At 45.0% G+C, this 24,117-nt stretch overlaps 1 protein-coding gene and 1 long non-coding RNA gene across 4 annotated transcripts in view; one reads left to right on the top strand and one right to left on the bottom strand.

Annotated features, from left to right (window-relative positions):
- The first annotated feature begins 8,776 nt into the window (after positions 1-8,776).
- Positions 8,777-18,787, top strand: LOC123814276. Of its 2 annotated transcripts, XR_006784883.1 has the most exons (4): positions 8,777-8,937; positions 12,121-12,273; positions 18,185-18,544; positions 18,651-18,787. It is a non-coding gene; the product is annotated as an uncharacterized LOC123814276 (long non-coding RNA). The 2 variants fall into 2 exon arrangements; XR_006784882.1 differs by having other exon boundaries at positions 18,185-18,787.
- The window catches only part of FGD5 (FYVE, RhoGEF and PH domain containing 5), a 127,347-nt gene continuing 113,128 nt past the window's right edge, over positions 9,899-24,117 (bottom strand). For both annotated transcript variants that reach the window (XM_045831916.1, XM_045831917.1), the window contains exons 15-21: positions 22,234-22,333; positions 21,736-21,873; positions 20,919-21,048; positions 19,971-20,101; positions 17,305-17,433; positions 11,420-11,574; positions 9,899-11,051 (exon numbers count right to left, since the gene is read on the bottom strand). In XM_045831916.1, coding sequence (XP_045687872.1) covers positions 11,015-11,051; positions 11,420-11,574; positions 17,305-17,433; positions 19,971-20,101; positions 20,919-21,048; positions 21,736-21,873; positions 22,234-22,333 — 820 coding nt within the window. In that variant the 3' untranslated portion in view covers positions 9,899-11,014. The remainder of the gene's footprint in view (positions 11,052-11,419; positions 11,575-17,304; positions 17,434-19,970; positions 20,102-20,918; positions 21,049-21,735; positions 21,874-22,233; positions 22,334-24,117) is intronic.

The following is a 24,117-nucleotide window of genomic DNA, read 5'->3' as shown; positions in this document are numbered from 1 at the left end:
AATCTCTTGACTTTAAAGTATTGGCAACTCACAAATGGTTTTTAAACTATACAGGCCAGGCCATGTCTCCTCAAGCATGTTTCTGGGCCTCAAAACCAGTTTGGGACCTCTGTTCAGATAAAATCTAAACTCCAGAGCCAGGACCATTGAAAGTCCTTCACAGTGGGTCTTTTCAGCCACCTTGAGATTAGAGCATTATTCAGTGGTAGTGTTGCAATAAAAACACAGTTGAACTCAGTGAGAATTTTGACTCTTTCTATTGGGCATACATTTTTATGTCATTGGGAACTTGGCAGACTGGAAACAGGAGCCCTTGTCTAGAGGCTGAATCCAAAGAGAGAGAGGGAGGGAGGGAGGGAGGGTGTGTGTGTGTGTGTGTGTGTGTGTGTGTGTGTGTGTCTGTCTTGGAGGTTAGGGCCTGTTCCTCTAATAGTTCTTGTTTTTTCCAGAGAATAAACTTCCTGTCTCCTGCCAGGGTTGGGCAAGGGCAGGCATTTGTCTATACAGGATGGGGTTAGGGGATCTGAGTACTGACTGTCTTTAGTCTCACCTTGGGCTTCCCAGACACCTGTGCCTCTAGTCTCTGAGCCTCTCCCAGTGAGATATAGTGGTCCTTGTATATCACTGGCATCCCCCGCTCACCCCCCCACAGGTCCTTCATTGTTAACTTTTCTGCCAAATCAGCTGCCACTGTCTATGCATGTTATATCCTCCAAAAATGAATTAACAGTTTTCACACCCTATGCCTCATATTTTCATTGTCTTTTATGTTATATCTTTATTCATTTACTGCTCTTTTAGTGGGTTTGGGGGTGGGTAGCCAATAAATGCATGTTTCCTGGTTATCTATCACTACATAACTAATCATATCCAAACTCAAAAGCTTAAAAACCAACAGTCACTTTTTCTTATTTTGCAGTTCTAGGGTGCTCAGACAGGAAGTTCACTCTCGAGGCCTCTCATGGTTACAGTAAGATAGTGGCTGGAGCTAGAGCCATCTGAAAGGCTTTGTTTATCTAGTGGTTGAGGCTGGCTGGAAGCGTGAACACAGACATGGGGCCTGGTCTTTCTTACAACATGGTGGATTCATTCCAAAAGTGAGTATCACAGGAGAGCAAAGTGGCATTTTACATAGAGTCATGTCCTCTGTTCGCTACTTACTGAGCCGAAACAAAGGTCTGTCTAGGTTCATGGGGGAAGGGTACATACTCTACCACTCAATGGGAAGAGTGTCAAATTCACATTGTAAGAACATGCAGGAGGGGATCTGTTGTGCTGCCATCTTTGACAGAATAGACTGTAGGTTACACGTGTTGAATTTGTCTTTAAGTAGAAGGACCAGAGTGGTCTTTCACAAAGTTAAATCTGGCCAAAGTTAAATCCCAGCCAGGTGGTTTAGTTGGTTGGAGGATCTTCCCATACACCAAAATTTTGCTGATTCAGTTCCCGGTCAGGGCACATACCTAGGTTGTGGATTTGATCCCCAGTGGGGACGGGAAAAGGAGACAACCAATTGATGTTTCTCTCTCCTCTAAAATCAATAAACATATCTTCAGGTAAGAATTCAAAACAAAACAAAGATCTGTTCTTGTCACCTATTTTAACACATCTGAAGGTTCCTGTAGTTTGCTGACAACTATAGGATGAGGGCCATAACCCTGAGTGGCCTGGCCTCAAATAGCCTTTCTTGTCTCATCTGCTTTTATAACTTCTACCTGCACTCTGGTAATTCTGAACTGCCCCATTCCCTGAATGTGTTGCATGGTGCCTCACTTATTCTCATATACACCTTACTCATTCTACTCCATGCCTCCAGGGGCCTCTTCAACCCTCTTTCTCTGTAAAGCAACCCTCTCACATGTCAAGCCCTAACTCTCGTCACCCTCATGAACTCTTCCTAATCTGCCTCGGACAGTCCATTCACCGTTAATCCATTCTCCCGTGGCACTTTCTCATGATTCTACCACAGAGAATTAGAGCCATTTGTACCTGACTTTTCATATTGTGAACTCCTGCATGTAAATTACAAGTCTAGTGTTTAGTACTATGCCAAGCCTGGTGCCACTGCTACAGTAGTACCTGAGTTTTGCAGTGTTCCAAAGTCTTTTGCATACTTAGGGGTTTACATATAAAACATTTGGCCTGCTTATTTCTCTCTCTCTTATTCTAACAGGGATAATTTCAAGCACCAGGAAATACAACCCAGGTCATATTAACCTTTCTTTCCAGCTAGTTGATCCTGGAAATAAATGTCATAATGTGTTTTTTTGAGGCTCCAGCTTTCAACGCAAAATTTGATTTCTTCATAGATGTTTCAGTTATGACTTAGGATCAGTTATGACTTAGTAATCATTTCTCTGTATTAAGAAAATCAGTATTTATCAGTCAACTGTATATCAGAGTTTTAATCAGTGGAGTTAGTTTCCAGAATAACTGAAAATTAATAAACCTTTTAGTTGAGGAGGGTGGTGGTGGCAGAGTGGAGAACAACCTTGATGTCTCACCACATTCCAGATTTGCCATTAACTGACTGGGACTTTTGACAAGCGACCCAACTCGCCAGTCTGTTTGCTCCTAGGTCACTTGAGGCTGAACCACCTACCAGGATGGGTGAGTGTGAAAAGGAAGCATGGGGAAGCAATTCTGCAAGTGGGAAGGGAACTGAAGCATTCATGAAGGCTACTGAACCCCAAAGTTCAAAACTCTTGACTAAAGCCCTAAATTGAACATCTTCAGTTATGTAGATAAGAAACTGAATGTTTAATGCACAATGTTAAATTCATTTAAAATTTTGAAATGGACTATTTAGCAGATATTTCATCTGTTGTGATTTTTCTCCCAAAGAGAGAATTTCAGTCAAACAGTCAAGAAACACTGTGTTATATCCTTTATTAGCGTTTTATTCCTGTAGCTTTCCTAAATAAGGAGGAAAAATACTTTTTTCTTAAAAAATTTCACAAATAAAGCTTAACATTGTCAAGGGACATACCTAGGAAAAGAAAAGCTTTTTTAAGAAAAATGTTATTTAAAAGGCCATTTCCCTCACTTCTTTTTGCCAGGAGGGGATATGTTTCTGATTCTGTGTGGCAAGAAAAGGACCCATAGGATGAGACAGTAATAGCTTGATAATTATAAAAATGGAAGATCTTTGTTGAATAGGGTGAAAGGTTGAGACTTAAATTAGTCAAATTGCTATTGTGAAAATTAATGGTCGTTTTTCATCTTGCCTCATAAAATAACATTCAGGGTCATACTGATATTGTAACTGTATCTTTAAACAAGCTATCTAATATATGCCTACAATAACTTTCATAATTTTATGTGTTGGAATAATCGAATCTCTTGCTTTGGGGCATAGCCAATTACTGTAGAGATCAAGAGGTAATTTATTTTCTCATGTATGCTGCTCACAGCAGGAGAGCTCCATTATAAATTCATGAATTCTAGTGTGGCATTATCAGGGGTTGTTAAGTACTGGACACTAGATTTGAAGGGCCACAGGCTTACTGGAGATGACAATTGTTTTAAATCCTGATCTTCTCGTATCTGTTATTTAACAGGAGTTATAAGGAACATATGACTTATACCTTACATTTTACCACAAGACAGATTTTTAGATATAACTGTTCGTGAAGGTATTAGATACTTCCCTCTGAATCCAACTTTGGAGAGATTGTGAATTGCATTTTTGAAGGCGAGATCTCAATTTTGAGGAGACCTTGAGGTCATTTAGGGCAGTTTGTACTTGAGTAGAGCATCTTTTTATAAACCAGAGTAGTAGTCATGGTTTATAAAAAGTACTAACATGCGTTAGGGACCCTGGCATAAAACATTATTTTATTTATTTTTAATATGTTTGATTTTAGAGAGGAAGGGAGAGGGATAGAAACATCGATGTGAGAAACATCGACTGGGTGCCTCCCATATGCATCCCAACTAGGGATTGAACCCACAACCGAGGTATGTGCCCTGATCAGGAATTGAATCCCCAACCTTTGGTGTACAGGACAGTGTTCCAGCCAACTGAGCCATACTAGCCAGGACATATTATTATTTTAAAGCTCTGTAATATTTGCAACTCTCAGCTCCTGGAGAATTTTATAATTTATACATACCTATAATAGGGTTTTCCCTAATTACTACAGCATTTATTTCCTGAGCAAAATGTATCTTTATGATGTGTCTTTACCATGAATGTTATACTTTTTCCCCCTTGTAATATTTTTGAAGCATTCAAAAAGTAAAACTGGAAATATGTCATTACATTTGAATGTGACCTTAATAAAGTCTTTTGTTTGGGCTTATATATGTCTGACTGCAACCTTATGCTTTTTCTTTTTTTCTTTTTTCTGTTTTTAATCTTTACTGATCTTAGAGAAAGAGGAAAGGGGGAGGAGAGAGGACCATCAATTTGTTGTTCCACTTGTTGTGCCCTGACTGGAGATCGAACCCACAACCTTGGTGTATCAGGATGATGCTGTAACAAACTGAACTACCCAGCCAGGACCTCTTTTTTTGTTCTTACCTGATACTCTTAAACTAGTCACTTAAGAATTTTTGACCACGATCTATAAGTATATATACATTTTACAATCAACAGTCAGTATACCATATGTATACTGACACACGATTGAAACAGAGATGTCATGAAATAGTCTTTAAGGACAATGGATATACTCGTTATCTTTAGGGCTAGGGGGGTGGTTGTGACCCATTGCGTTGATTTCATAACCCACTCCCAGAACTTCAAAAAACAGGCCTAAAAATCTTGTTTATGGTGATTTCTTTTTTCTGTTTTTGGTGCTTTCTTAATACAGATTTTGTTTTGTGTAAGCCTTTCCCTCCTGGGAAAGTGCTGCCTCTCTACACAGACTCTGTCATAATGGCATCCATGAAACACGATCAAGGTAGAGAAGGAGGCCTGCTATCACGCTGCTGTCAACACAGGATGATGCCCTTTCCCATAAGACACCATCAAATGGTCTATATAAGGAAGAGATTTCTCAATCTCTTGTAGAGAACTTTTTCTGGAGAATCCTGTGATCACCAGGGAGGACATCACAAGGATATCCATACAGTCATTAAGCTTCTCCAGAGAAGAGTTCTGTGGAAGGGGATGTTATACTGGCTGGGCACCACCATTGTAGTAGTCCTGTGCCTCACTTAGACTGGTTGTCCCCTCAAATATTCACTACTTTGGCCATGTATTTCTTAGAATGTTTGGCATAATGTTGAATTCTAAGAGGTGTTTTGTGGTCTTGTCTGATGATATTAGTGCCAGCTCTCATGCCTGTGTCATTTCAGACATTCTTGGGTCTGTCTTCTTCAGAAAGGATCTGAATGAACACTGCAGATATACCCTTGTAAACTGGCATTTCTACCACAGACTCAGTCTGGCAACAAGCTGAGATGATTGCCAAGGACTAAGCTAAATGTTGGCTCTTGTTCAAGGGGCAGCTGAGCTACCACCTCCTCTATGAAACCTTCCTAGACTCTCCCAACCCCATATAACCAGTCTGCCCATGTACAGTCTCCTGAGGCACTTGCAGGCACTGCAGATGCCTGGGCCCTACCAAGAGGGAGATGCCAGGAGGAGAGGTATGGGTCATGGGAGGAGCTGAATTAGACTTGGGGGTGGCTGTCTCAGGTCATAGGCTAGGGTCTGAATCTACACAGCAGTCTCTATGAGCCAGCTCTTCCTCAGGCTGTTCCTCTCCACTTCCCCATCAGCTTGACTGTCATGGGTAGCGTTGGTAGAGTGTCAAGGTTCTGATTGCAGAATGTTGCAAATTTGTGGTCTCACCCCAGACACTGCTCTGACTTGACATAGCTGACAGGCTCCAGGGTGTGTATTAGCTGGATTTCATTTCTGAAAATAATACTCCTTTTTTGGGGATGCAATCCCCACCCTTCTGGTGGGGGGCAGGTACAGAGATGTTCTGTGAACATGTGCTCTCTTCCTGTTGGAACTGGTGTGGCAAGAGTATAATGGCTTTCTTCCGAAAATGAGACTTATTGTTAATTCTTATAGGACACATTCATTATAACCTTTGGGCTTGTCTTTTCACTATATAGTGCAAATTCTTAAAGGGTTTGAGAATAGTAAGTGATCAATTTTTAGGTTATTTATAAATCTTAGAAATTCTGATAATGTTCCTTTAGGTGAGAAAAATGTGCTGAACCCCTGAAGTCACTTACCTTAAAAATCCTCCATAGTTGAGTGAGTGTTCATCCTAACATGTCAATTGTTAACACCTGGAGCATATATTTAAAATTTAAAGCATGTGTACTTTGGGTTTTAAATATCCAGATTCCCATCTGCAGTTGAAATAGATCTTGTGCATATAATTGCAGAAAAATAGAACTTCTTGTTATAATGTATTGAAAGAATATTAGGTTATGTACATGGATTGTATATATGTGATAACATTTAATAATTTTAGCCCTAGCTGGTGTGGCTCAGTGGATTGAGTGCTAGACTGCGTGCCAACCAGGGGGTTGCTGGGTCAACTCCCTGTCGGGGTGCATGCCTGGGTTGCAGGCTGGGTCCCTGTTGGGGGGCGCTCAAGAGGCAACCACACATTGATGTTTCTCTCCCCCTCTTTCTCCTTTATCTTCTTCCCTTCACCTCTCTAAAAATCTTTTTTTTTTAATTTTATTTATTTATTTTTAGAGAGGGAAGAGAGGGAGAAAGAGAGAGAGAGAAACATCCATGTGTGGTTGCTGGGGGTCATGGCCTGCAACCCAGGCATGTGCCCTGACTGGGAATCGAACCTACGACACTCTGGTTCGCAGCCCGAGCTCAATCCACTGAGCTACGCCAGCCAGGGCTAAAAATCTTTTTAAAAAATAATTTTGCTTGGACTTAGGTTTGTTGTAACTTGAGAGGAAAAAATCTTATTGCTTGGTCCTCTGCAGTTGGAGATTTCTGTCAATTTTAGGAAAGAATAAACAATGCAGGTGTCAGGAAGTCACTCATACTATCAGCTCACAAATAATCAAGGGAAGCATTACAATGAAGCAGTTATAAGTGTGGGCTTTGCCAATTATGAGTGTGTGACCCTGGATAAGTGACCTAATGTTTCTAACCCCCATTTTCCTCATCTGCAAAATGGGAATAATAATAGAATTCACCTCAGAAGGTCCCGATGAGAATTAAATAACAGGGTTAAGGCACTTAGAATACTTCATGCAGAGATGCTATTATTTCTTGCTAATAATCACACCAAAGTCTTCTAGGAGCCTGTGAGAAGTTGGTACTGTTTGGTGGCTGACTTAACAGTTGTGTTTGGTTAGGAGCTTAAAAGATCAGTAACATCAAACCAGCTTCCCCAATACCACTTACAGTAATATTTAGCAAACATATATAGTAAATGCCAAAATAATTGCCCTGTAAGTTATACTATCACTGAAATAATTCCCCAAATCAATGGCAAGGCATAGCCCTTTCACTATGCTAATCCAAACCAGTCTTCTTTTCAGAAGGGTAGATACAAGTGAATCCCTAGCAGCCAGCCCACCTCCACTGTCCAGCTTACCTTGTCTGTGCCGGTCATGAGACAGTCACTGAGAAGTGACTATCTCAGGAGAGGGCAGGCATAAGTGTCCTGAAGTGGTGTAGAAGGCCTGCTGGGTGCTTCTAAGAAAGCTAGCTACAGGAAACAACTCTTCCTACATGGTGGCTGTGAACGGGCGAACCTGTAGCCCCAACCATCAGTGGTAGTCACCAACCAGCCCCCTGGGAACCAGCTCTGGTTCTCACCAGTCATGACAGTGGGAGAAACCCAGAGATTTGTTCTTCGGGATACTCTAACCCAGAACCTGCCCAAGTAATTGTTTAAGTCAGTATGAGGTTGGTTTCCTTTCATACTTGCTCTTGAAAATGGACAACTGACCATTAATGCATGGAAGCACTGAAGTTTATCTGATCACAGAATCTGCAAATCACAGACTTAATCAATTTAAAGAATATTCTGGCATGTTGTTACTTTGCTCTGTAGCAGAAAAAAACTTGTGTTCCAGCCTGGCCCTACTATTCCTTGGCCCAGGTGGCCTCAGTCTCCATTTAGGGTTTCGGTGTTCAGTGATGACATCTGCATTGTCAATCAAATGAAGGCTGAATTAGATGAAGAAAGGATTCTAACCATATCATCTTCTGGTGGCTGTAGCTGGGCTGTCAGGGTCCTTGACACTGGCTTGCACGGTGCATGTCTAAAGGCCAACCTAAGCATCAGCCCCTCACTCTACACCTGTATGCAGGACTACGCTGCATCCGAGGGAGGGTGAGTGGTCTGTCAGCCTGACCAGAACAACTCAGTGTATTTCTGACATGTAAAAGAATTATGATTAGGACCCAGGAACTCCATCAATACCCTTGGACACTAGTGTGTTTCTAGTGTGGTTTGTATTAGTAATGATCAACAGAATTCTTCCTACTAAGACTAATCCAGGCTGGAAAGACATTCAGTCTAGAGGGAAGGTGTGAAGCCACCATAACGTAAGTGCTGCCAGCTTTAAGTAAAATACTGAGTATTATGAAATTTTACTGATTTTGAGAAGCAGGCAGAGGCCAACCTGATCCGCGTGTGAAGAGCTCAGGGAGAGGCCAGTGAGAGCAAATGGAAGAAAGGACCTGATGAAGGGAGTTCATGCTGCCCATTCCAGGCCCTCCCCAGGGCTGGTTTCCTTCTTGCCATTTTCAAGGATAAGGCAGGTCTTTTTTGCATATTGTCTTCATTTTGTATTGTCACAGAGCAGGGCCCATGATTGTATTTTCACTTATAACCATGCTGTGCCCTTCCCCACAGGTTTGTGGTCTTCAGTCCACTTGTTCAGTCAAGTGCACATTCAGTTTGCACTTGATCCACTTCACTCTTTGGGAAGCTGGAATGGTCCTCCATGTGACAGATAAAGACACCAAAGCTCAGAGATTCTGAAGTAAGTGACTTGCTCTGGGCCTGAGTTCTAATTTTGGAGCCACAGGTTGGCAGAATACTACTTCCTCTCCAAAAACACAGCCTTTGCCAGAGGCACAATGTAGGGGCTGCTCTGTGCCCAGGGGGCAGGGGCAAAGCAGACACCATGGGGGCCTCAGGCAGGTGTCAAAGCTGGCCATATCTCTGCTTCCAGGCCTAGTGGGAAGGAGTGTCCTCGGGCCAGTTGAGAAGGCCCCATGGGAAGCCAGGTGACAAGGACATGTAGAACTGGCAGGAGGAAGAGAAGGGCAGGGAAGGGACAAGGTGTGATGCTGGCCAGGAGAAACTGGCTGAAACAAGTACACAACCACAGGAAAGACAGGTGAAAACAGGCATGTCCTTGTCCAGTGACACACAAGCTGTGGCGTATCTTGACGGCCCCTGCCACTTGTTCTACAAAACACACTGAGTGTATTTGACCTATCATCCAGGTATTTTTATTAGGGTAACTACTCACGGAGAAATGCAAGCCCTATTACCTCTTTACAGTGTCTCAGAAATAGGATATTATGTGGTAAAAGATGCCTTCAAATGGCTTCTAGACACAATTCTACCTGGAGCTTAGAAACTGACAATGGGTGGTGGCACACAGAAGGCTGGGAAAACTTCCACTGCCTGATGATGAAAATGATTCCATTGGAATTAACCTATCAAAAGTTAATTAAAGACCTGTCTAATCACTTAAAATCATTACATATGTAATGCAAACATTTTAAAAGAACTAGAAAGAAACTTCCCCTGAAAACATTTAACGTAAATAACTCCTTGAGATGTTGCTTTTTATAAAAGGTTTGTCCACAAATGCCTTTGTTTAGGGAATGGGCAGCAGGAGGAGAGGGACAAGACATCAGAAAATGATATGATTGTTTTTTATTTTGATAACAACAAGGAATCCCACCCGCCCTCCCATCCAATTTGCTTTATGTAAAAATACTTCCAGCATAATGAGCAACAGTCAGCAGCAGGAGGTGACTGAGCCCCAGGCACCTAGAGTATCTTCAAGCCACTACTTCTGTGCTCCCTCACTATGTCCAGAGCCACTGGCCAAGACCACAAATTCACCTGCTGACCCTATCTTGTCGTCTCTCTTTTTATCTCAGGGTTTTGGTAGTACATAAAAGATTACTGGGTTGAAAATAAGAACAGGTTTTCATAAACATAATGCTGTCAGCTCATGTAGGGTAAAACTCAGGAAGGCACACAATAAATTAAAGCAGACCCTGTCTCTTTGGAGGGTTTGCAGTGACTTCTGGGGCAAGGGCTGAATCTGCCAGCAGCCAAGCTTCTAGCACTGGTGCAGTGATGAGACGCTGTGGGAAGGAGGGAGTCCCTTTAAGAGGTCAGTGTACAGGTCGCAGGATCAAACAGAGGGGGGAATCCTCACCTTCCTATCCAGTGCTGTGTTCGTCGGTGGTAGGGAGGACACTCCCCTCCCAGTGTCACCACAGCCAAGTTTGTGTAAGTCAGTTTTCTGTACACCCTTGTACTGGTGGCAAATTAGTCCACAGGACTCTTATCTGATATTTACTTAAGTAAATCACTTGGAAACATAAAACTGGAGGTTGTAGCTCAGTAAAACAATAAAGTGCTTTCGATGAGAGTAGTAGGTGTTATTAATTGGTTGTTTCTTGTTTCACCTGAGGCACTGAAATCAATAATATGAAAGGTGACAATGTTAACCAAGAATAAAAATTGAAAAAGCGTGTTTCTACTAAAAAGCCTGCATTTCTAAAATGTACTTTTCTGTGGTTTCCGTGTCTTCATGTTATTTATTGGATTTTAGCTCACTGCTGGGTAAGGAAACAGTTTATGCTGGGGTGGGGTAGGGTGGCAAACACGAAGACAAGAAAGGAACTGTCCATAAATATCCCTTAAGGGCTCCACTTGTGAAGGTGTGAGTGAGCAGATTCCAGCAGCAAAGGTCAAGCCCTCGTGCTGAATCCAAGCTGTGTTCAGACGAGTGGAGCCACAGACTGGCTTCTGGAAGGGTTCACATATCAACCTAAGAGTTTATTCTGAGTCCACATGCTTGGTAACTGCTATAACACACTTGCATCTTCCATGGCCTCGATCCACCTGTAAAACAAAAGAGAGGAGACACTTGGTGTCATGCCTGAGCCTGTGGCCCTGGTCACAGAACCTGTAAGTGACTAAATTACTACTAGCCTAAGACCAGGAACCACGTCATATTCATACTTATTGGTTTCCCCAGCATTTAGCAAAAGGCCTAGAACACAGCACAAAGGTTTGCTGAGTCAATGCATGCCTGTGTGAATAAATCGTAATCTTTAAAAGTTGCACAATTAAGAACAGGCAGTTCTGCTATTCTACTGTGGCTCAAAGGGACTTGATGCTATAGGATGACTGGAGAAACCAAAGCCCCAGGTAACAACTCATTTCCTTCTGAGAGAGAGGCAAGGAAATACAGGACTAGCAGTTAGTACCTCTGAGCTGAATTGGTATCCTCTGCTTTGAAGCTATAAAATAGGGTTTTCTTGTGGTAAAGGTGAAAAACAGGTCCTACTTCACTGCTGCCCTCTTCCTTTTCTGGGGCAATGGTGAACCCTAGCAGAGGCATACTCTCCATGGCCACTGTGTCCTGTGGAGAACAGAAGGAAAAACTGATATTAAAAAGAGCACTATACACAGTTAACAGCTTATTAGCATTCACTGATACCTCCAATTGGAGGTACATGATGAGCCCTTATGTTGGGACATGCCTTGGACACAGTGAAATAACCACACATATACTCTTCATTCCTACTGTCTGCCAGGACCAGGCGTGAAGAAGAAAAGTTGTTTATCATTTTGTGACAGCCTATTAGGGTCCAGGCATCTGCATCTTCACATTATCTTGTTTAATTTTCATAGCAATCATAGAAAACATCACCCTCATTCTAAGAAGAAATGGAAACTCAGAGAAGGTAAATAACTCCTGAAGATCACACAGTAATCACACAGGGGCGGAGCCAGAATTTGGATTCATGATCAGCTTCTAATCCCACATTCTTTCCACTGATTCAATTACTCAGTGATAAAATCTTCAAAAAAAAAAAAAAGTAACCAGTTAATCAGTGACTCAGCTAGTTTTCCAGAATTACTTCTTTTTCTCCTCCCCGGAGGACATTTTCATTTGTTTTTTCAGAGAGAGGAAAGGAAAGAGAAACACTGACGGGAGAGAAGCATTGATCAGTTGTAGGCACCCAGACTGGGGATCCACAGAGGGACCAGGGATCTTACATGTCCTGATGGGGTTGCACGTGTCTGCACCTGGACCGGGAATGAACCCACAACCCAGGTAGGTGTGTACCTTGACTGGGAATTGAACCCACAACCCTTCAGTTATGGGATGACACTCCAACTACTGAGCTACACCAGCTAGGACTAGAGTTACTTCTGATAACTTATTCTGTACTCACTGCCCTTCTGATAACTTATTCTGTACTCACTGCCCTGTGTCCTCATTCACAGGGCTTCAGTATGGAGCACTTGCAGTATTTGTGCTGTGAAGGTGCTGACAATGAAATGGGATGCACTCAGAAAACAGATCTTAAAATCGTAATACTTGGTGAAAAAAGAAAGAGTCTTTGTATATAAAGATTTTATATACACCCATTTATGTAAAAATACTTGTTCATAAATAATACAATTTTATAAAATGACATTCAAACAAAGATATAATTAAGCACATCAGAATGGTGGAAGGGAGATTTTGTGTATAAAAGGAAATCATTTTTCAAAGATTGCTAGATCAGAACAAATATTTGACAAAATTCAACATCCATTCATGATAAAAACTCAGCACCTAGCAAGAGAAGGGAACTTCCTTAATCTGACAAAGCACATCTATAAAATACGTACAGCCAACATCATACTTAATAGTGACAAACTGAATGCTTATCCCTTAAGACTGGGCACATGGCAAGAGGGTGTTCACTCTTATCAATGAAGTTCAACACTGTTCTGCAGGTCCTAGCCATTGCATTAAGAAAAATAAAAGACAAAGATCAGGAAAGAAGCAAAACTATCTGTGCTTACAAAGGACAAAACAACTACTAAAACTAATAATGAATTTAGTAATGTCATAGAATAATCATTTTAAAAATATTAATATAGTAGCAACAAACAACTAGAACATAAAATTCAACGAGTAGAATTTATATGTAGGAATAAAATAGGAGTAAAGTTAACAGAAATGCAAGAACACAATTGTAAGACCTCTATACTAAAAACTATAAAACATTAAAAGAGAAATAAGAATTAATACCATGTTCATGAATAGGAAGATTCAATATTGTTAAGATGCCAATTCTCCCCAAATTGTTTTAACAATTTGAAATTAATTTACCAATCCCTATCTTAATCTCAGCAGGCATTTTGTAGAAATTGACACGTTTATGTGGAAACAAAAAAGACCTAGAATACTCAAAATAATCTTGAAAAGAACAAAGTTGGAGGATTGACACAATCTTACTTCAAGACTTATTATAAAGTTATAGTAATTAAGACAGTATGGTACTGGCTAAAGATTGGTAAAATATATAGTGAAATAAAGTAGCCCAGAAGTTAACCCATACTTACTCAGTTATGTGGTATGTAACAAAGACACCCAAATAATCCAATAGGGAAAGGAAAATCTTTTCAACAAATGGTGTTGGAACAACTGGATAACCCCATGGAAAAAAATAAACCTTGACCCCTATCTCACCACCATACACAACAACTGACTTGAACAGACTTAAATGTTAAAGCTTAAACAGTTTTCAGAAGAAATGCAGGGGAATCACTGACTTTCAGCAGACAAAGGTTTCTTAAGACACGGAAATTAACAGCCATAAAGGAAAACATAGGTAAATTAGATTTTACTGAGGTTATGCACTTTTGTTCACCAGAAGATTCATTCATTCATTAAGAAAATGAACAGGCAAGCCACAGACATTTATCTGACAAAAGACTGGTGGTATCCAAGACATATAAAGAACTCCTGTAACAATAACAGGAAGACAACCTACTTTAGAAAACAGTCAAGAGAGCTAACAAACACTTCTCAAAGGGAAATAAATGAATGGCCAAAAAGTACACAAAAATATCATTAGTCATTAGGAGAATCTAAAATAACTGACCATCTACCCTATGGAACACATCTGTGCCTTGCCCACAACCCCCTTCTTTCTCCAGGGTGTGCTCACTCTGTTCCAGAGCCACTCCCATGCGTCTTCTCCTTCGTTCATCCCTCAAGGCATGTATCTCTCTCCCTCTTTCTCCTAAGCTCCAAGGGTCCTTCTGTTACCTCCGTGACTTTCTAAGTAAACTTTCTCTTATTCAAAACAAAACAAAACATTGAGGTACTACTACATCTTCACAGAATGGCTAAAGTTACAGACTGACAATACCAAGTGTGGACAAACATGGAGCAACCAGAACTCCCATGTTTACATACATTGCTGGGGGGATTGTAAACTGGTACACCATTTTGGAAAAAGGTCTGGTTATTATATACCAAACACATACGCGTCTATGATCCAGGAATTCCAAGTCTAGGTATTTACCCAAAGTGAAATAAAAACCTATTTTCACACAAAAACCTGTATGCAAATGTTTGAAGTGGCTTTATTAATAATTACCCCAAACAGGAAACAACCCAAATGTCCTTCAACTAGTGAATGGATAAATAGTATATTCATGAAATGGAATACTATTTAGCCATAAAAAGGAATGACCTATTTCTACCCATGATGTGACTGAGTTATAAAAGCATCATGCTGAGTGGAAGAAGTCACGTGTGATTCCATTCATAGGAAATTCTAAAAGAGGCAAAACTTATCTATGGTGGGAAAAAACCAGAATGGTATGCTGTCTCTGGGACAGGAGTGAGGTGGAAATTCATAGGTATATGCATGATCAAAGCCCATCAAACAGGATCCTATTTGTGCACTTTATGTAAACTGTACCTTACAGGAAAAAAAGATGCATAAATACTGAACTCTTAGGGGGAAATATACTTTGAAGAGCATCAAAAAGTAAGATGGAAGAGGGATGAGTAAATAGATACTTGGTCAAGGAAGGATAGTAAAATGTTAATTGTATGATCTAGTTCACGAATATATGATAGTTTACTGGAAATTCAACATATCTTTGAAATTTTTATGATAAAATGATATATATTAACTAAATAATAAAGTGTTTGAAAAAAGAAACAAGATTCCTTTATATTGCCCTGGCTGGCATAGCTCAGTGGATTGAGCGCAGGCTGCAAACCAAAGCATTGCAGGTTCAATTCCCAGTCAGGACACATGCCTGGGTTGCAGGCCACGGCCCCCAGCAACCGCACATTGATGTTTCTCTCTCTCTCTCTCTTTCTCCCTCACTTCCCTCTCTAAAAAATAAATAAAATCTTTTTAAAAAATCTTAAAAAAAAAAGATTCCTTTATATTTCTGGTAGTCACCTTCTCCCAGGACTATTGAATAGCAAGTTGCATTGGCTTTGGTCAGCTCAGGGACACGGCATGCTCACAGCAGTATAGACAGTGACCACTGGCTGTCCACGTTACCAATCCTTTTGCTTTGATGGAATTTAAAGCTGGTCCTATCACTTGACTATGCTTATTGAGAAATTGTACAAGTTCCTGTCTCTGGGAGAAACTATTTTGGAAGCATATTTTAATTCATCTTTTAAAATCAACTTATGTTGTCACTTCCAAGACATCCCAAAGACTTTGGGTTTTCCATTCTCAGACAGGGCTCACCTGTCTTTGGTTGTTATTTAATTATCACTAGCCTTTGTTCATTTAAGTCAGAATTTCTTCCTAATGTGTGTTCTGTGCAACAACAGTTCTGTGTGATGCTCCATAAGGAATGGCCTGTGGTCAGGCAAGCTTGAGAAATCTCCACATCTTAGAGATCCACAACATGGCTTCACATGAGAGATTCTGAGAAGTACCACCGTGAGGAAGTCCCACTCACTGCCTACCCAGGGCTGCCTCAGAACCCCGTTTTTAGAGAACCCCTGCAGTGAACTGTGGAATGTCTGCTCAGGAAGATGCTGCCCTGGGCTGCGGAAGGATAGCACATCACGTTTCAGTTTGTTCTGGAAAGATCAAAATTCTCCCCAGCATAGAATGCCCCATTTGTGGACACGTGAGCAAAGGAGCACCTTGAGGAGGGCTTGACTCTCCTCACAGGGTCCAGAGTCGCTCAGGCCCATAGTGAGTCCCCTCTGTATGTGTCCCTGCTGGCCTCTGGAATTCCTGAGGACAAGGCTCACTGCAGCCGTCACAGCTGTGGGTCTTTTGTGAGGGAAGCTTTATGTCCCGAAGAAGGAAATTGCTTTTGCTCACTTGCCAACATCTACGCTCCCTTGCCCTCAGATGCACACCCTCTGTGCACATCCTCATGGGGTGTAGCACCCACCCTTGGCAGCTGGGCAGGATGCATTCAAATTCCATTTTTAAAGCAAATTTATTTAGCCTGTGGAAGCTACCATACGGTGGGGCCTGGACATGGAAATCTCTCACATTATCCTACAAGTCCAGCCCAGGTCAGGACCAGGCAGTCCCCTGCTGCAGAATCACAGCCCACACTGTCTAGTCCAGTAGGAAGCTTGGTTTCTGAGGCCTTCTTGCCTATATTATATTTTTTATTTTTATTTTTTTAGATATATTTATTTATTTTTAGAGAGGGAAGGGAGGGAGAGAGAGAGAAACATCAATGTGTGGTTGCTGGGAGTCATGGCCTGCAACCCAGGCATGTGCCCTGGCTGGGAATCGAACCTGCGATGCTTTGGTTCACAGCCCACGCTCAATCCACTCAGCTACGCCAGCCAGGGCTTTTTCCTATATTTTAGAAGATGTAAGATGTTCTATGAAAGTATAAACAAGTTTTACTTAATGGAAGAGTTAATACAAGGCAACATAATTCCCTAGTAAAAGAAATACACAGAAAAACATGTGGTAGCGTCCTTCAACCTGTTGAATTTTGTCCCAAACAACTGAAGTGGAGAGCAGATAGCAGCTTTCTCTTACAGAGTGCTGGGCTCATACTGCATGCTGGGTCTGTGACATTCCAATGCTTTGGTGCACAGGTCTGTATGCTGTACTGCCTTATCTCCACACAGATGTGGGGTGGACACGCAGTTGTGTGTCCACAGCAATGCTCAGCACATGGCATTGCTCAGTAGACTTGACTGACATGGGACCTGGAAGCAGCATCAGGCTTCACACTGCCTTGAGGTGGCAAGGCATGGTACATACCCCACATGGACATTCTGAGGCTCGAGCTTAACTTTCGAGCCTTCCCACAAGAGAGAGGAGAAAGCACGAACCACTACTACCTCACTGGCCATGTAGGTGTAGAGTACTTTGCCTTTGATGACAAACCAGAGCTTCTTCCAGTGCCTCTTGCCTTTCTTACACCGGCTGAGATAGCCACTGATGGCGGAGCCCTCTCCGGAGGCGGCCACCTGGCAGAAGGGAAGCAGAGTAGTCAGGGCACCAGGTGATGGGCACAGTTCAGACACAGCCAAAATGACACGCAAAACAGTTGGCAGAATGTTTATACTGCTTTGACATCTGAGACTTGGATGAGGTTTCAGGATCCATCCAGCATCTCCAAGGCAGCAGAACAGTACCTTGGTTTGAGACACAAGATTTACTGACCAAGAATCAAAAATTGCCTTTAGAAGTGCTGCCCCCTAGTGGTGCTTCAGATTCCTGGTCCTCCCAAAGCCCCCAAACCCCAAATTATGAAACTGCTGATACCTAGGGGAAACGTTCTTTCTTCTTTCTAAAATGGATTCTTACACTTTTTGGTTTATAGGTTTCTTGCATTTAAGGAGAAATTCTCTTTGTACTATTTACCTAAAGGTTTTTTCGTCTCCTGCCTAATGGGATGTAATTCCTTGCCTTCTTATTAGCAGCCATCTGTTGGACACGCTTTATGTGGGGGTTAAGAACACAGGCTTTCAGTAATACTGCTCTAGGATTCCAGTCAAGGTGCTCCCAGTTTACAGACCGGTAATGTCATGCAATCTACTTACTTTCTCTGTGTCAGGTTCCTTACTGGTTAAATTAGAATTCAATGACATAAGCCAAGTGACCTACCTGACAGGTACAGGGACTAACCAACGTAGGTGCTTCATAAATATAAACCTTCCTGTTAGAGCAAGGTGGCCAGGATTAGGAATCATTTCATTTGACTTTCTTGTTTTACAGATGGGAAAACTGAAGCCCGCAGAAATGGAGAGGTCTATCAAAGGTCAAGTCACTATTTAGTTGAAAAGAGGCAAGAACTTGAACCTCTCAGCAAACACTTCAGAGGTCAATGAAACTTCAGCGTAGGGAAAGGAGGCTGTGACTAGCTCTGGCTATTTTGAGAAGCATAGGAAAGGAACCTGCCCTCCACAAGTCCAGGGCTTCTACCCCAGACATGGGCTCTCTTTCCCTACACCTGCCATGCTGAAACACCTCACAGCAGCCTACACAGCACATGGCAGGGGAAACCGATTCTGCAGCCTCCCTTTCTGACAGATGCTTGGGGGACAGCATTTCTACAGACTTTCTCACGGGGAGCAGGTGAGGTGGCCCTCTTGGGGGAAGGACTTGGGCATATTTCTCCTGGGGCAGCTGTAGATCCACTGAGCACAGCCTTTGCTGGATAATAAAATGGTTGTCACTTTAGGCAACAATGACCAAGGGGCTGGCTGGGACAGATCAACATGGCCATAGGATCAGAGCAGCGAGACAGTGGAAGGACCACAGCAGCGGCTCTCAGACTCCGTCCCCACAGAGCGCTCAGGGTCTGTGAGCTTGGCTCATGTGGACCACCTGCACAGGGGGAGGGATGGGGGGAGGGTCAAGGAGAGGGACGGGGTGGGGGAGCTCTTCTTGTTTTCTGGAAAGGGACTGTTAAATAAATGACGGGACAACTGTATGATGTAAAATGTGAGATTTATATGCCTGAACAAATAGGAATTAATACCTAAGAGAAATTAAGTGAAGATTCAGGGTAATGTGGTATCTTTTGGGTAAAAAAGAGGTTCTATAAATGTACATCTTCATTATGTATACACATTCAAGTTTCTGGGAGAGTCTGTGAGAAACTTTATGGTGGTTACCTCTGGGGTAAATAGGCCTGAGGGAATTTGCAGAGGGGGAGAAAATCACTTTCATCTCATATTCTTTTGTGCTTTAAAAGTTTTTTTTTACCATGCATGTGCTATTCCCAAGATTTTTAATATGCAAAAGGAGTTAAGTTACTGCATAGAACTGTACCCATTAAAATTTTTCATCCCCTAACACTTTTTAAACCCTTGCCATCTGCTTACTCAATAATGAATATTAATGAGAAAACTTGGAAACAGCCGATCACACTTCTTTCAACAGCTTGTATATTCATAGCGCACATTTGTTTGTGGTTGTGACTGGAATTCAGAGGTATAAGCCTGGTCCTATTTGTAGGATGAAATTGAGCTCAGCCAATTCTGAAGTTTCCTGCAAAGAGTGCTGCAGCTTCCTGGGGGCCTGCCACCCGAGCCTGCATGGGACCCCCAGGGTGAGAGGGTGGTGCCGCTCAGAGGGCCAGCCGCGGGAGGGCTAAGCCGGGACTGTAGCTGCTTGAGTCAGAAAAGCCCCAGTGATCTATGCTGCACCCTTGGGTGCTGGGTCCAGGTTGTGGGACAGGAGAGAGAAAGGAAAACACAAAGAGCTGGGCAAGACAGGCGGAGAGGAGGAAGCGGAAGGTGGCCCCCAACACCATCTATAACCGCTCCGGGTCCTGCCCTCTGCCACGGAGCAGGCGCCTTCTCAGTCATGCCCGGGAGACAGGCACTGCCCTTGTTGGTGGCGAGTCAGTCCTTGTAAAATGTCTCCCATTAGTGTCCTCTTTGTCCCAAAAGCCCAGTCAGGCTACAGGAGAGGGGCGTCTGACACTGTTCCCAGAGAAGGACTATGAACCTTCCAAACCCCCTGATGCCCGTGCAGGCAGTCCCACCTGCCTCACCTCGGTCAGGGCCGAAGGGACTTTCTTCTGCTTCTTGAAGGTCGAGGGATTGATGCTATGGAAGACCGAAGAGAAGGCACTGCTCGAGAAGCGGGGGGAGGACAGAGGGAAGCTCATGCTCACTGGCCGCTCTGTAACCAAGACAGTTAAGGGGAAAGGGGGTAAGTGTCCGCGTGGACAGGCACGCCAATTCTCTGGAATGCCAGTTCCTGTAAATCAGCTGCCAGTCCTTCCCGAGATGGGAACCAGCCTCACCGTGGTGTTTAAGTGTGACCAGAAAAGTGGGCACACTCCCTTCTACTGACACAAAGGCCCTGGGGGTCGTAAGGGAAGGCTTTCCCTGGGGACTGGCTATCCCTTCTTCTCCAGGCCCCCAGGAGGCCGGGGCTGGGCTGTCCTCTCTAATGGTCTCAGTAGCCCCAGAGGAGAACTCTTTGGTTTCAGGCCCAGGACACGCTTGCTCTCCCCCCAGCCCAACCCTGCTTGGGCAAAGCCTGTCGCCTGAGCAGAGTCTCTCAAGAGCCAGCTTGGCTTCCTCAGGCGGCTCTATCAGAGAATGCTCAGCCCTGCCCTGACCCCCAACTCTGCTATTCGGCTCACACCCTTGTCCAGACAGGGGCCCACAGAACTCTCTTGGAAAGAAAAGAGGGCTGCTGTGGCCAAGTACACAGGAGCACCCCGGGTACCTGGCCCATCGCTGAGAGGCACTGACCCAGCATATCCCAATCTTGGCTGCCCATGGAACCCTTCTTCTGGGAGCACCTATCAATTTTCCTCGGAACCAGCATTTTGGGAAATGGTGCCCAGGTGTGAATTTAAACCCCTAGTTCCTCCTTGAGGGCTGCTTTTGTTTTGAGCCTCCAGGGAAAGTGATTTAAGGAACTTGTCACAGGCCTGGGAGAAGTCACATGGGCCACCTGGAAGGAGGGGAGGGTGGTTCCCCGTTACCTCTCATCAGGCCTGGGACATCCCCGCCCCGCTTCTTCAGCTCCCCGTAGCAGCCATCGCAGACCTTGGCCATCCGGTCCTTGAGGTACTTCAGAGGGTACTTGTTTCGGGAACAGTTCCGGCACACGATCTGCAGGCCCAGGTGCGGATGCATGTCAGAGAGGTTCTCACCCTCCTGGCACGCACAGAGGGCCAGCATCCTCTCCCCTCTGCCTTCCCGCCCCCACCTCCTCCAGGGGCTGTGCCAGGCCCGCTGCTTCTCCAGAGCAGCTGCACAGAGCTTCTGTACAGGTGGTCATCTGTCTCTTTCTGATGAGCCCTTACCCATGGCAGGTACTTTTTAAAATCCTCACTGAAGGATCCGTTCACTGATTTTTAGAGAGAAAGGAAGGGGGAATTGGAGAGAGAGAGATGTGAGAGAAACACTAACTGGCTGCCTCCTGTATGTGCCCGGAATGGGGATAGAACCTGCCACCTAGGTGTGTGCCTTGGCTGGAGATGGAACTGTAACCTTTTGGGTGTATGGGATAACACTCCAACCGAGTCACCCAGCCAGGGCGAGATACTTTTTTTTACAAGAACAAAAACCACATCTGCTACGATTTTCTTTTGGGAACAGGGTGGTGCTGTGGAAGGGGCGCAGCATTTGGAACCAACGTTTGAGGATACCAGTAAAAGGGCATTAACAGTCCCCACCTCGAGGGGCTGGTGTGAACACTCTGTGCCCTGGGCCAGCATGCAATAGCTGCCGGATGCCCCTGAAACCCCACCCCGTGCCACCCCCATGCGCATACTCCCTCGCAACAGAGCGACTCACCTTGCCACAGGCATGGCAGTGATGACGCCGCAAGGTGAGGGAGAAGTCACAGCCGCAGTTCATGCACATCATAACATGTGTGACAGGCACCAGAGTGGGGGGTCTCTCCCCAAGGCTGACCCCCAGCCTCTCCCTTATCTAGAGCAATGAAATGGAGCCAAGCGGTGTGGTCAGGAGACAGGCTGGATGGGCACCCCCTTTCCTGTACAGGGTATGTATATGTGGGGGGCAGGGTGGATTCTAATTCTATAACCTCCCCCTCCCCATCCTGCACCCCCCAAGAAGCAGATCTTGGCTTAGAAACAGAGCCAGGAAGAGGCGCTGTGCTCCGAGCTGGGGCGCATGGTGACTGCCTGAGTCAGTGAACACGGGGCAGGAGAGGAGGGAGTGCGGACCAGCGCCTTGGTGCAGAGGTATGTCTTTCCCAGGCTGCTGCCTGCCCAGGGAAACCCAGGGCTGTGTGGTCAGTGTCAGGAGCATCCCAGGGCCCCCACTCACCTCCACGCTGTGGTGGAAGGCAGCCAGAGCCTGGGCCTTGTAGTCCTCAGGGAGGGCTCTGCTCAGACAGCCATGCCACTCGTCCCGCTCTGCACAGGAGCTGTGGGCACAGCTGGAGTTAGTATGGGTGCACGAGGGGACCAAGGGCCCGGCAGTGCCCTGCCCCTCCCACATGCCTAAGCCTCTCGGTGTCTGGAATCCCATCACCGAGTACCAGCCACCTGCTGGACAGGCCTAGGCTTGCACCTCAGCACCATCCACCACAGGATGGCCAGGGCCTGCTGCCGCCCCCAGGCCGTCTCTTCACCTACAACATGGGACTGTCGGAGTTCTTCCTCGCCCAGGGCTTTTATGGGGACGAAATGAAATGTGGGATACAGATGGTCTTTGTCAATGACAAAGCTAGGGGTGTCAGGGAGGTTCTGAGGGTCCACCTTTTAGGAGGGATGGGTGGGCAGGGGGTCGGGGGAGAGGGGCAGACAGAAGCTGGCAAAGGCCAAGGTCCCAGTCTCTCCAACTGCCCCCACGGTTTCCCACATAACTGCCCACTCACCTATCCAACAAGCTGACTTCCCACACCCCCACGCTGTGCATGGAAGTTTACCTGTGTAGTGACAGCCACCCTGGGCTGAGAGCTGCCTAATTCTCACAAGGCCCACTAGGTGTCGCTCCCACCCTATACTGAGTATGTAGCCTCAGCCAGGGAAGAGACCCATTTAGCCTAGGAGGGAGAAAGGGTGGCGGCCAGCCAGATGCCACGTCTCTAAAAGGAGATGAATGGGTCCTGCTGTCCCTGGAAGCTTCAGTGTGAAGCATCTGGGTTAGCAGGGAGGTGACAGTGGCTCCTTGAGGCTACTGGCCACAGGGTGGTGCCCCTGCCTAAGAGAGACGATCCCTAAGCAGCCCCACCTGAAGGGCCAAGCCTGACCTGTCAGCCCCCTCACCTCACTGATGGGCAATCAGAAACCATACCCTGGGTCTCCCCAGGTCTCTGATTTTACCCAGAGTTGAGGGGAGGGGAGGCCATGGCACCCACCCAGGCATTAACTTCACCACAAAGCCTCCCCTCAGTCCCCTGTATGGGTTCACTCCTTGAAACTTCTGAGGCTTCTACCCCCAAGCAGTAAATAGTAGTGAAAAAGTGCTCTGGCTCACACAGGTCTGCGTTTGAGCCCCAGTTCTGCTTCACGTGTCTGTGTGACCCCTTTCTAGGCCTCAACTCCCCAAGCATGGGCCCCCCTCTGAGGGCGGTGCGGAAGGTCAGAGGAGGGGCCTGAGACCCAGCAGGTGCCCCGTGAGGGTTACTCTTGTCATCGCCACTGTTAAGTCTCACAGCGTTGTGTTCTGTATTGTAACCAGCTCACAACTCCCACCCAGAATGTGGGCTCCCTCCAACCCTGAGCAAATCAAGGCCTAAATAGTTAGTGTCCTCAGCACAGAACCTGGCACTGAGGAGCAGCTCATGAAGGCTTAATGACCCAACGTATCTAGGAGACGGCATGTGGGTCAATGGGTACACGTCCCACGTCACGCCAGAACCTCCACCCCACACAGAGGGTATTGCTGCCAACCTGGGTCACGCACGACCTGAGAGGAAAGACACCCAAGCCTTGGGAACCCTGTCCCACCCCTACCATGCCTAGTGTGGCCCCAGTTTCTGAGCTTGGGCTGGCCTGGCCGGGCTGGGGGAGCGGGGGGGGGGTAAGGGTGGAGCTTTTTCACTGCCTAAGGCCAGGGAGGAGGGGCTGCTGGGCAGCCTGCAGGCCTGGAGGAAAAACAGAGGGTTTTGAGAGAAAGGCCAAACCCCAAACCAGCAGGGCTAGATGAGGAAGGGTTGCTCATCTTTTCTCTCCAGACACAAAAGCCTGAAAGCAGATACTAAGG

This window comes from Phyllostomus hastatus, unplaced genomic scaffold (genome assembly GCF_019186645.2).
Source record: "Phyllostomus hastatus isolate PE091 unplaced genomic scaffold, TTU_PhHast_1.1 phas_contig_16, whole genome shotgun sequence".
Lineage (NCBI taxonomy): Eukaryota > Metazoa > Chordata > Mammalia > Chiroptera > Phyllostomidae > Phyllostomus > Phyllostomus hastatus.
Note: the sequence above shows the minus strand (reverse complement) of the source record. Positions and strands in the feature narration are given on the sequence as shown.